Below are 14,005 nucleotides of genomic sequence, written 5' to 3' on the forward strand. Positions count from 1 at the left end.
CTGTGTGTGTCCACTGTGTCTGTGTTTATCTCCACTGTGTGTGCGCGCAGGTGCAGGTGCACGTCCACTGTGTGTGTGTTCACTGTGTGTATACTCTCCTCATGGCCCCTGCACCATGGGCAGGGTAATCCTTCCTCCTCTACAGCCTGTGTGCCATTATGATGTGACATGGTCAGGTCGGAAGTTGTGATATCTGTGGGAAGCCTCCACATTCTCGCTCACACACACACACACACACACTGACCCACGTCCCCTGTGGTCATCTTATGTCATATTTTGCCCAAGCTTAACACAGAGATTGCACTAGCATTAGCTAGTGTTGCACGGTATACCAAAACTTCTGTACTTTTTCGATACTAAAACATACAAAACTGTTTGGTACTATAATTGTTGTTACTCTCTGAACTTCTGTCAAATATGGCTCACGTTTTATACTGATTGAGGATCAAGTCTATCTATCTACGCAACCGATGTCCCCTTTATTCGCCAAGCGCACCGTGCATACCTCTTGCCTGCTTCACTTACTCATTGCTATAGCTTGCTCCCCACTCATGCTGCACAGAAGTTAACACACTTGAATAATGCAACACGGCATGTAGAAAGGTTGAAACTGTTCATTACTGTTTGCAAAACAATGTCCATACAGGCTAGAACACTGTACAATGTAAAAAGATACAGGTAACTTCCAGCTTTGTAAGCTAACTTTCCTTGCTAGCTAACAGCTGAACATCAATTCACCAAATTGTCACCACTTAATTGTCTCTCCCTCGAACTGACTGTGTATGCGTGTGCCTCGTGAATTACGTCATTACTGGGTCTTAAAGAGACAGCGCACAATAAGAGATTGCTACTTCTATGCAAATGTTGTTGATCAGTACAATAAAATCAGTCCCAAATGGAAGGGAAAGAGATTGTTTGTTTGTTTGTTTGGCATCTGTAGCCCCATGAAATCAGCCAAATCAACCTCAATAACTCAATGGATGCACACACTCCTATTGAATATGCATTCACCTGTATTGTGAATAGTCCTAGGCTACATCTTGATTAACTCAGTTTTTCAATAGAGATTTACCGTTCAAATAAATTACCATTATGTTGTTACGTAGTTATATTGGTAAAAACAAAGTCAAATTGATTGTATGATTGTATAATTGATTTATTAATTCATACATGGCTGTCTCTGAAAAATTTATGATATTGAACTCAAAAGATGCCCAACGATTGAACAGAGCAGTAGCTGAGTTTATATGTCTGGATCAAGTGCCATTCTGTGACTTTGGCTAATACGCGTTCTTATTTTTGCTGTGGTATTGCTTTGGTACCGAGTATCGTGATGGTATCGTGATACTATACCTAGTATCGGTATTAAGATCCTGGCGCCGACGAAGATGGCGACCTCGCGACTAGCTCTTCGGAAACTTTGCAGTATTTTGTTTTTTTATGTATTATCTTTTACATTATTAGCTCAGAAAGTGTTTTGTATCATTACATACTGTCACGATCGTCGGGTACAGAGGACCAAGGCGCAGCGTGGAAGGTGAACATATTTATTAATTTGAATGATAACACGAACAAAAACAACAAACGATAACGTGACGTCCAAAGGTGCAAAACACAAACCTACACAGGAACAAGATCCCACAAACACTGTGGGAAAACTGGCTGCTTAAGTATGGTTCCCAATCAGAGACAACAAGCAACAGCTGTGCTCGTTGCCTCTGATTGAGAACCACACTGGCCAACATAGAAACACAATACTAGAATGAACACAAATGAAAACTCACACCCTGGCTCAACATACTAGAGTCCCCCGAGCCAGGGCGTGACAGTACCCCCCCCCCAAAGGCGCGGACTCCGGCCGCGCCAACCAAACACCACAGGGGAGGGACCAGGTGGGCACTCCGCCTTGGCGGCGGATCCGGCTCCGGACCTGATCCCCACTCCCTCTCCAACCCCCCAAAGTACCCCTGGTCCGGTCTGGCCCCGCTGACCGGAGCTGGACTGCACACTGGTGGAGTGGATTGCTCCAGCTCCAGCGTGAAGCAGCTGACCGGTGCCGGACCAGGCACCAGTGGAACAGGCACGGGCCGTGCCGGACTGACGACGCACACCACTGGCTTGGTGTGGGGAGCAGGAACGGGCTGGACCGGGCTGGCGACGCGCACCATAAGCTTGGTGCGGGGAGCAGGAACAGGCCGGGCCGGGCTGGCGACGCGCACCATTGGCTTGGCGCGGGGAGCAGGAACAGGCCGGGCCGGGCCGGCGACGCGCACCATTGGCTTGGTGCGGGGAGCAGGAGCGGGCCGGACCGGGCTGGCGACGCGCACCATTGGCCTGGTGCGGGGAGCAGGAACAGGCCGGGCCGGGCTGGCGACGCGCACCATAGGCTTGGTGCGGGGAGCAGGAACAGGCCGGGCCGGGCTGGCGACGCGCACCATTGACTTGGCGCGGGGAGCAGGAACGGGCCGGACCGGGCTGGCGACGCGCACCATTGGCTTGGTGCGGGGAGCAGGAGCGGGCCAGACCGGGCTGGCGACGCGCACCATAGGCTTGGTGCGGATAGCAGGAATGGACCGGACTGGGCTGGCGACGCGCACCACAGGCTCGGTGCAAGGGACAGGAACAGACCGGACCATACTGGGGACACACACCACTGGCCCTACGCGGGGATCAGGAACGGGCCGGACCGGACTGGTAACACACCCCAGTACCTCTCGCCGTGCCTCTACACTTTCCTTCCCCTTTAATACCAGTGGCCCCCGTAACCTGGCGGCCTCCTCTGCCAACCCGCTGGACCGCTCTATCGCGGCCTCCTGCTGCCCCGTCGTCCACGGCGTGAGCCCCCCCCTAAAAAAATTCTGTGTGTCTCTCCTCCCCGTGGACCAGGCCTCCATATCTCTCGCCAGACTCTTCCTCCACTGCTCCAAAGTCCAACCTCTCTGCTCTTCACTTGGCTTGACCCAGTCGAGACTCTTCCTCCACTGCTCCCAAGTCCACCCTCTCTGCTCTTCACTAGGCTTGACCCAGTCGAGGTTGCCACGGAGATCTGCTAGCGATTCCCCTGGCGATGGCTCCTGGACACGCTGCTTGGTCCAGTTTTGGTGGGATCTTCTGTCACGATCGTCGGGTACAGAGGACCAAGGCGCAGCGTGGAAGGTGAACATATTTATTAATTTGAATGATAACACGAACAAAAACAACAAACGATAACGTGACGTCCAAAGGTGCAAAACACAAACCTACACAGGAACAAGATCCCACAAACACTGTGGGAAAACTGGCTGCTTAAGTATGGTTCCCAATCAGAGACAACAAGCAACAGCTGATACTCATTGCCTCTGATTGAGAACCACACTGGCCAACATAGAAACACAATACTAGAATGAACACAAATGAAAACTCACACCCTGGCTCAACATACTAGAGTCCCCCGAGCCAGGGCGTGACACATACAGCCGGGAAAAACTATTGGATATCAGAGCGGCGGTAACTCACCAGCATTATGACCAGGAATACGACTTTCCCAAAGCAGACCCTTTGTTTGCTATCCCCAGGGCAACTGAACTGATTCCAGCGGCTGACCCAAAACATCACCGGCGGAGGAGAGGCACTCGGAGTGGCCTACTGGTTCGACTTAGGAGGCGCGCACACCACCCACCGCTTCCAAGTATCCTACTCGCTAATGTTCAATCTTTGGTTAACAAAGTCGACGAACTACGGGCAAGGATTTCTTTCCAGAGAGACATCAAGGCCTGTAACATACTCTGTTTCACGGAAACATGGCTCTCTTGGGATATTCTGTCGAAATCGGTCCAGCCAGATGGATTCTCAGTCCATTGCGCAGACAGGAATAAATATCTCTCCGGTAAGCAGAAGGGCGGAGGTGTGTGTTTTATGATTAACGACTCATGGTGTAATTGTAGTAACATACAGGAACTCGAGTCCTTCTCTTCACCCGACCTAGAATATCTCACAATAAAATGCCACCGTATTATCTCCCAAGAGAATTTTCTTTGGTTATAGTCACGGCCGTGTATATCCCCCCTCAAGCCGATACCACGACGGCCCTCAAAGAACTTCACTGGACTTTATGCAAACTGGAAACCACATATCCTGAGGCTGCATTTATTGTAGCCGGGGATTTTAACAAAGCAAATTTGAGAACTAGGCTGCCGAAGTTCTATCAACATATCGACTGTTGTACTCGCGCTGCTAAAATCCTCAACCATTGCTATTCAAACTTCCGGGATGGTTATAAGGCCCTCCCCCGCCCTCCTTTCGGCAAATTTGCTTCTCCCTTCCTATAGGCAGAAACTCAAACAGGAAATAGCCGCGCTAAGGACTATTCAACGCTGGACTGACCAATCGGAATCCACGCTTCAAGATTGTTTTGATCACGCGGACTGGGATAGGTTCCGGGTAGCTTCCGAAAATAATTTAGACGAATACACTGAAACAGTGACTGAGTTTATCAGGAAGTGTATAGGTGATGTTGTGCCCACTGTGACTATTCAAACCTACCCTAACCAGAAACCATGGATAGACGGCAACATTCGCGCAAATCTAAAAGCGCGAACCACCGCATTCAACCATGGCAAGCTGACTGGGAATATGGAAGAATACAAACAGTGTACCTACTCACTCCGCAAGGCAATTAAACTGGCAAAACATCAGTATAGAGACAAAGTGGAGTGGCAATTCAATGGCCCAGACACAAGACGTATGTGGCAGGGTCTACAGACAATCACGGACTACAAAAAGAAAACCACCGACGTCTCGCTTCCAAACAAGCTAAACACCTTCTTCACCCGCTTTGAGGATAACACAGTGCCACTGACGAGGCCCACTACCAAAGACTGTGGCCTCTCCTTCTCCGTGGCCGACGTGATTAAGACATTTAAGCATGTTAACCCCCGCAAGGCTGTCGGCCCAGACGGCATCCCTAGCCGCGTCCTCAGAGCATGCGCAGACCAGCTGGCTGGTGTGTTTATGGACATATTCAATCTCTCCCTTTCCCAGTCTGCTGTTCCCACATGCTTCAAGATGGCCACCATTGTTCCTGTACCCAAGAAAGCAAAGGTAACTGAACTAAATGACTATCGCCCTGTAGCACTCACCTCTGTCATCATGAAGTGCTTTGAGAGACTAGTCAAGGATCATATCACCTCTACCTTACCTGTCACCCTAGACCCACTTCAATTTGCTTACCGCCCCAATAGATCCACAGACGATGCAATCGCCATCACACTGCACACTGCCCTATTCCATCTTGGACAAGAGGAATACCTATGTAAGAATGACGTTCATTGACTATAGCTCAGCATTCAACACCATAGTACCCTCCAAGCTCATCATTAAGCTCGAGGCCCTGATTCTGAACCCCGCCCTGTGCAACTGGGTCCTGGACTTCCTAACGGGCCGCCCCCAGGTGGTGAAGGTAGGAAACAACATCTCCACTTCGCTGATCCTCAACACTGGGGCCCCACAAGGGTGCGTGCTCAGCCCCCTCCTGTACTCCCTGTTCACCCATGACTGTGTGGCCAAGCATGCCTCCAACTCAATCATCAAGTTTGCAGACGACACAACAGTAGTAGGCTTGATCACCAACAATGACAAGACCGCCTACAGGGAGGAGGTGAGGGCTCTGGGAGTGTGGTGCCAGGAAAATAACCTCTCACTCAACATCAACAAAACAAAGGAGATGATCGTGGACTTCAGGAAACAGCAGAGGGTGCACCCCCCTATCCACATCGACGGGACCGCAGTGGAGAAGGTGGAAAGCTTCAAGTTCCTTGGCGTAAACATCACCGACAAACTGAAATGGTCCACCCACGCATACAGTATGGTGAAGAAGGCGCAACAGAGCCTTTTCAACCTCAGGAGGCTGAAGAAATTCGACTTAGCACCTAAAACCCTCACAAACTTTTACAGATGCACAATTGAGAGCATCCTGTCGGGCTGTATCACCACCTGGTACGGCAACTGCACCACCTACAACCGCAGGGCTCTCCAGAGGGTGGTGCGGTCTGCCGAACGCATTACTGGGGGCAAACTACCCGCCCTCCAAGACACATACAACACCCGATGTCACAGGAAGGCCAAAAAGATCATCAAGGACATCAACCACCCGAGCCACTGCCTGTTCACCCCTCTATTATCCAGAAGGCGAGGTCAGTACAGGTGCATCAAAGCTGGGACCGAGAGACTGAAAAACAGCTTCTATCTCAAGGCCATCAGACTGTTAAATAGCCATCACTAGCACATTAGAGGCTGCTGCTGCCTATTGAAATCGCTGGCAACTTTAAGAAATGGAACACTAGTCACTTTAATAATGTTTACATATCTTGCACTACTCATCTCATATATATATATACTGCATTCTATTCTATAATATTCTACTGTATCTTAGTCCATGCCGCTCTGTCATTGCTTGTCCATATATGTATATAGTCTTAAATCCCATTCCTTACTTGTTTTGTGTGTATTGGGTATATGTTGTGAAATTGTTAGATATTACTGCACTGTCGGAGCCAGAAGCACAAGCATTTCGCTACAACCGCTATAACATCTGCTAAACACGTGTATGTGACAAATAATATTTGATTTGATTTGAAGTCAAAATGCTGGTATCTTGACAACACTAGCTAGCATACCACCTTATTTATGCTGAATAAGAAATGTGCCATTATGTTAATTCAAAATATTTTTTCATTTGTTTATCATTTGAAAGTGAATTTACCTACCAATCAGGTGAGGTTTTCATATACAGTGGGGGAAAAAAGTATTTAGTCAGCCACCAATTGTGCAAGTTCTCCCACTTAAAAAGATGAGAGAGGCCTGTAATTTTCATCATAGGTACACGTCAACTATGACAGACAAATTGAGAAAAAAAAATCCCGAAAATCACATTGTAGGATTTTTAATGAATTTATTTGCAAATTATGGTGGAAAATAAGTATTTGGTCACCTACAAACAAGCAAGATTTCTGGCTCTCACAGACCTGTAACTTCTTCTTTAAGAGGCTCCTCTGTCCTCCACTCGTTACCTGTATTAATGGCACCTGTTTGAACTTGTTATCAGTATAAAAGACACCTGTCCACAACCTCAAACAGTCACACTCCAAACTCCACTATGGCCAAGACCAAAGAGCTGTCAAAGGACACCAGAAACAAAATTGTAGACCTGCACCAGGCTGGGAAGACTGAATCTGCAATAGGTAAGCAGCTTGGTTTGAAGAAATCAACTGTGGGAGCAATTATTAGGAAATGGAAGACATACAAGACCACTGATAATCTCCCTCGATCTGGGGCTCCACGCAAGATCTCACCCCGTGGGGTCAAAATGATCACAAGAACGGTGAGCAAAAATCCCAGAACCACACGGGGGGACCTAGTGAATGACCTGCAGAGAGCTGGGACCAAAGTAACAAAGCCTACCATCAGTAACACACTACGCCGCCAGGGACTCAAATCCTGCAGTGCAGACGTGTCCCCCTGCTTAAGCCAGTACATGTCCAGGCCCGTCTGAAGTTTGCTAGAGTGCATTTGGATGATCCAGAAGAGGATTGGGAGAATGTCATATGGTCAGATGAAACCAAAATATAACTTTTTGTCAAAAACTCAACTCGTCGTGTTTGGAGGACAAAGAATGCTGAGTTGCATCCAAAGAACACCATACCTACTGTGAAGCATGGGGGTGGAAACATCATGCTTTGGGGCTGTTTTTCTGAAAAGGGACCAGGACGACTGATCCGTGTAAAGGAAAGAATGAATGGGGCCATGTATCGTAAGATTTTGAGTGAAAACCTCCTTCCATCAGCAAGGGCATTGAAGATGAAACGTGGCTGGGTCTTTCAGCATGACAATGATCCCAAACACACCGCCCGGGCAACGAAGGAGTGGCTTCGTAAGAAGCATTTCAAGGTCCTGGAGTGGCCTAGCCAGTCTCCAGATCTCAACCCCATAGAAAATCTTTGGAGGGAGTTGAAAGTCTGTGTTGCCCAGCGACAGCCCCAAAACATCACCGCTCTAGAGGAGATCTGCATGGAGGAATGGGCCAAAATACCAGCAACAGTGTGTGAAAACCTTGTGAAGACTTACAGAAAACGTTTGACCTGTGTCATTGCCAACAAAGGGTATATAACAAAGTATTGAGAAACTTTTGTTATTGACCAAATACTTATTTTCCACCATAATTTGCAAATAAATTCATAAAAAATCCTACAATGTGACTTTCTGGAAAAAAAAATCTCATTTTGTCTGTCATAGTTGACGTGTACCTATGATGAAAATTACAGGCCTCTCTCATCTTTTTAAGTGGGAGAACTTGCACAATTGGTGGCTGACTAAATAATTTTTTCCCCACTGTAAGCCTGCTTTGGGTTTTCTACCTCACACTTTTGCATGTACTTCCGATGTAGTCTACTTATATTCTGTCAATTATTTTCTCAAATCTTCTCCTATTCAATGTGTTTGAGTACGTGCAAAGAAAGTGAATGTAACTAATTGCCGTTGTTTTGTGCTTTCTGTTCCCCCAGGGCCACCGTTCATTGTGTCCCCTCCCCAGAACCTGACGGTGAACATATCCCAAGACGCCAAGCTGGACTGCCTAGCTGAGGCCTACCCCGGCAACCTTACATACACCTGGTTCTGGGAGGATGACAACGTCTTCTTCAAGAAGTAAAGTTATGATCGAGTTCATTACTGTTCCATCCCCCATCCCCCACCACCCCACACATGGTCTGAGTTTTGTGATGCATTGTTGCTGTGAAATGTGTTACCATAGTATATACTGTACCGTCCCACCACTTTCAGAATTGTTTGTAATGTGGACTATTTTGGGCCATTTTGTCTAATGTAGAATATATTGAGGAGATGATATGTCAGGGATATAATGTGTGTGTGTGTGTGTGTGTGTGTGTGTGTGTGTGTGTGCATGCGCGCATCCATGCATGCGTTTAGCGTGCATGCGTGAACCTCATGGCACAGGGTCTTGAACAAGAGCCTGTAATCTGATTGGGCCCCGTCACTTTCTGACCATATTCAAGGGATGTGTGTGTGTGTCTGTGTTCCACTAGAAAGGTCTTCCAGGATAGGCACATCTCCCGCCACAGGCCATGACATCTTCATTGTCTATCACAAAGTGCTTCAGACAAAGAAAATGTAGTTGTCAGTTTATTTTAAACATGTCCCATAGCTAGGACAGCAAGGAACAGCAGCTACCATTGTGCATAGCAGCTACCATTCGTGAGCTGCGTTCAAGACTCTATAAGGATATGTCAAAGTGTGTTTGTTGTTGTCATGTCAATGTGGACATCCTCTAATACAGTAGCTTACATTTATGGGTCCATGTGGATATACATTGTGTGTTTGGTCATCGTTGTCCTCCTTGTGCAGTTATGGCACGCAGTAACATTTGAGAGACAGAAGTACTCTGAAATAAAATCCTGCCCTAACTCACATACACAATAAATATGGAACGCACAACCCATTCAAGTTCTCTCATTTTAGACCCTTGCACAGAGAAGGTGTTACGAGTTCTTGTGTTGCCCGTATTATTGGGCTTTTCTTCCTCTTCACATGAAATGATGATGCAGTGGCATAACACCAGCAGTGCCTGAAATAGTGTCTAACAAGCTGCATTATACCACCGCAGTGACAGAAAAAGCTTGAGTGCAGCACATGTCTACGTGCCTCTTGTTCAATGTGTCTTCTCTCTAGGACAGAAGGCTAGAAGTAGTAGTCTTCAATAGAGCATACACTGGAACACTTTCATTCAGTTTCATCCATAGGGGATGGGCCCAGATGCTTAGCAAAAATATATCCACAGGGAAAGCACACACATGATATCAAAGGTATATGCTTAGAATTTTCATTTATTTAGAGCCAGCACATAAACACCCAACGTTTCGACTAGGTCATTTGTTTTGCCCCACATCAGAGATCAATCCCTGGGTAGGGTGTCCCCTTACAGCCTAAGCTCTGGTCCCCCCTGATCTAGTAGGTAGGGAATGAGGATGGGGGTGTGGTAGAGAGAAGAGAGGTATTGAAAAATATTGAAAGAGAGGAAGGTAAAGAGGTACATGCACAGTGTAGCCTATGTAAGCAAAGTAGGGAATGAGGGGAGAAAGTCAGAAGGAAACGAGTTAGACTGAAGTGGAGGGAGGTCGGGAAGGAGTAGAGCTGGGATGATGAACCAAAAATTACCAACACTAGCATTGCCTTCCTCTTACCAAAGCATTTTGCTTACTTTGGTAATTTTAGGTGATTTTGCTACACAATGTTCCTGTAGATTGTTCTAAAACCATTATTTGGTCAATAGTAATAGCCTATGCATTATGTTGATTCCTGCTATGAAAGTATCTGCCTGTCCCTGTTTCACTGTCGACTGCTGACTCTCACTCTCTCTCCCAATTGTGCACATGGAGGAGGGAGAGATGCATTCTGAGAAGCACAAGCATATGACCGTTGCTCAAAATGCTATTGCGGGAAAAATACAGTTTTTAAAGCAACTACTGTTCTAGTTACAGAGAGGAGAGTCAAAGCTTTCTGTGAGTATATAATGTATTTCTCATGTTCATGGCACCACTTTACAACCGGAGTAGACTGTAGTTTTTGATTCCCCCGTCGAGCCGAGCAGAGCTCACCATTTGCAGTGAATAGGCCTATATCAAGTAGCCTAAGCCTAGCGTTGGAAAGTTTTTGTAGGATATTAACCAACATTTACTGATAGCCATGTAGGCAAATTTATTAATCTTTTTTATTTATTTTATTTATTTAATCTATCTAACAACACTATCATATTTAGAGTTAGCAATCTAACTTAGTGTTTTGAGTTCTCACTTGGTGAATAATTAACCTATAGGTCATTATGCACAAAGATGTCTGCAAATTCTCTGAAGAACCAAAAATAAATCTGATCATTCTGCATCCTATTTTGACAGGTTGCAGACCAAAATATCAATCAAGAATTTCCTGAATATGTTTGATGAAATAGCTTACTTTTTTAATCATAGGCTACCATCTCAGTTGTCTTACTTGGCACTGGAAAAAAATTGTCTAGAGCCCTGCCGAAAATGTAAAGTAACTTTCAGCTCTAGCACCTCCCCCAAAAAGTACTTAATGTAATTTTTATCACTGATTTATCGTTTTCGCAGAAGAATGGGTCAATTTATCGCCACATTGATTTTTGTCCATATCGCCCAGCTCTAGGAAGGAGGTAGAGCGACACGAGAGAAGGAAGAGAGAGTAAATAAGAGAGTCAGTCAGGGAAGGTGGAAGAGGAATGGACGCCATCACCATAATGTAGACAGAAACACAGTGAGCAGAGAAAGATAGAGATAGAAAAAGGTAGAACAACATACCGACTCTACACAGACATACACACCCACACAGATACACACACAGACATACATACACACACACACACACACACACACACTCATACACACATCACACACCCTCACAGACATACACACACCCACACAGACATGCACACACCCACAGAGACACAGACATACACACCCACACCCACACAGACATACACACCCACACCCACACAGACATACACACACACACGGACATACACACACTCACACTCAAACTCACACACACACATCACACACCCACACAGACATACACACTCACACTCACACAAATACATACAGTGCCTTCAGAAAGTATTCACAACCGTTGACTTTTTCTACATTTTAGATTTTGTGTCACAGGCTTACACACAATAGCCCATAACATCAAAGTGGAATTATGTTTTTAGACATTTTTACAAATTAATTAAAAATGAAAAGCTGAAATGTCTTGACTCAATAAGTATTCAACCCCTTTGTTATGGCAAGCCTAAATAAGTTCTGGAGTAAACATTTGCTTAACATGTCACGTAAAAAGTTGCATGCAATAATAGTGTTTAACATGATTTTTTATTTCACCTTTATTTAACCAGGTAAGCCAGCTGAGAACAAGTTCTCATTTACAACTGCGACCTGGCCAAGATAAAGCAAAGCAGTGTGATAAAAACAACAACAACACAGAGTTACATATGGGATAAACAAAACGTACAGTCAATAACACAATAGAAAATCTATATACAGTGTGTGCAAATGTAGTAAGTTATGGAGGTAAGGCAATAAATAGGCCATAGCGCAAAATAATTACAATTTAGTATTAACATTGGAGTGATCTCTGTACCCCACACATACAATTATCTGTAAGGTCCCTCAGTCGAGAAGTACATTTCAAAGACCGATTCAACCACAAAGTCCAGGGAGGTTTTCCAATGCCTCGCAAAGAAGAGCACCTATTGGTAGATTGGTAAAAAAAAAAAAAAGAAGCAGACATTGAATATCCCTTTGAGCATGGTGCAGTTATTAATTACACTTTGGATGGTGTATCAATACACCCAGTCACTACAAAGATACAGGCACCCTTCCTAACTCAGTTGCCGGAAAGGAAGGAAACCACTCAGGGATTCCACCATGAGGCAAATGGTGACTTTAAAAAAGTTACAGAGTTTAATGCCTGTGATAGGAGAAAACTGAGGATGGATCAGCAACATACTAACCTAATTGACAAAGTGAAAAGAAGGAAGCCTGTACAGAATAACAAATATGCCAGAACATGAATCCTGTTTGCAACAAGGCACTAAAGAAATACTGCAAAAAATGTGGCAAAGCAATTAATTTTATGTCCTGGATACAAAGTGTTATGTTTGGGGCAAGTCCAATACAACACATTACTGAGTACTACTCTCCATATTTTCAAGCATAGTGGTGGCTGCATCATGCTTGTAATCGTCAAGGACTGGATTTTCAGGATTTTAAAAAATGGAAAGGCGCTAAGCACAGGAAAAATCCTAGAGGAAAACCTGGTTGCGTGCTTTTCATCAGACACTGGGAGATTAATTCACCTTTCAGCAGGACAATAACCTAAAACACAAGGCCAAATACAGTGCCTTGCAAAAGTATTCATCCCCCTTGGTGTTTTTCCTATTTTGTTGCATTACAACCTGTAATTTAAATGGATTTTTATTTGGATTTCATGTAATGGACATACACAAAATAGTCCAAATTGGTGAAGTGATATTAAAAAAATACGTTGTTTCAGAAAATTCTAAAAAATCAATAATGGAAAAGTGGTGCATGCGTATGTATTCACCCCCTTTGCTATGAAGCCCCTAAATAAGATCTGGTGCAACCAATTACCTTCAGAAGTCACATAATTAGTTAAATAAAGTCCACCTGTGTGCAATCTAAGTGTCACATGATCTGTCACATGATCTCAGTATATATACACCTGTTGTGAAAGGCCCCAGAGTCTGCAACACCACTAAGCAAGGGGCACCACCAAGCAAGCGGCACCATGAAGACCAAGGAGCTCTCCAAACAGGTCAGGGACAAAGTTGTGGAGAAGTACAGATCAGGGTTGGGTTATAAAAAAATATCAGAAACTTTGAACATCCCACAGAGCATTATTAAAAAATTGAAAGAATATGGCACCACAACAAACCTACCAAGAGAGGGCCGCCCACCAAAACTCATGGACCAGGCAAGGAGGGCATTAATCAGAGAGGCAACAAAGAGACCAAAGATAACCCTGAAGGAGCTGCAAAGCTCTACAGCGGAGATTGGAGTAGCTGTCCATAGGACCACTTTAAGCCTGTACACTCCACAGAGCTGGGCTTTACGGAAGAATGGCCAGAAAAAAGCCATTGCTTAAAGAAATAAATAAGCAAACACGTTTGGAGACTCCCCAAACATATGGAAGAAGGTACTCTTGTCATATGAGACTAAAATTGAGCTTTTTGGCCATCAAGGAAAACGCTATGTCTGGCGCAAACCCAACACCTCTCATCACCCCAAGAACACCATCCCCACAGTAAAGCATGGTGGTGGCAGCATCATGATGTGGGGATGTTTTTCATCGGCAGGGACTGGGAAACGGGTCAGAATTGAAGGAATGATGGATGGTGCTAAATACAGGGAAATTCTTGAGG

General features: G+C 45.3%; 1 protein-coding gene across 1 annotated transcript in view; it reads left to right on the forward strand.

Moving 5' to 3' along the window:
* The window catches only part of LOC121573938 (protein turtle homolog B-like), a 195,656-nt gene that overhangs the window by 114,381 nt on the left and 67,270 nt on the right, over positions 1–14,005 (forward strand). Inside the window, exon 6 of the mRNA XM_041886349.2 lies at positions 8,538–8,679. Coding sequence (XP_041742283.2) covers positions 8,538–8,679 — 142 coding nt within the window. The remainder of the gene's footprint in view (positions 1–8,537; positions 8,680–14,005) is intronic.

This window comes from Coregonus clupeaformis, chromosome 9, assembly GCF_020615455.1.
Source record: "Coregonus clupeaformis isolate EN_2021a chromosome 9, ASM2061545v1, whole genome shotgun sequence".
In the NCBI taxonomy this organism is placed as follows: domain Eukaryota; kingdom Metazoa; phylum Chordata; class Actinopteri; order Salmoniformes; family Salmonidae; genus Coregonus; species Coregonus clupeaformis.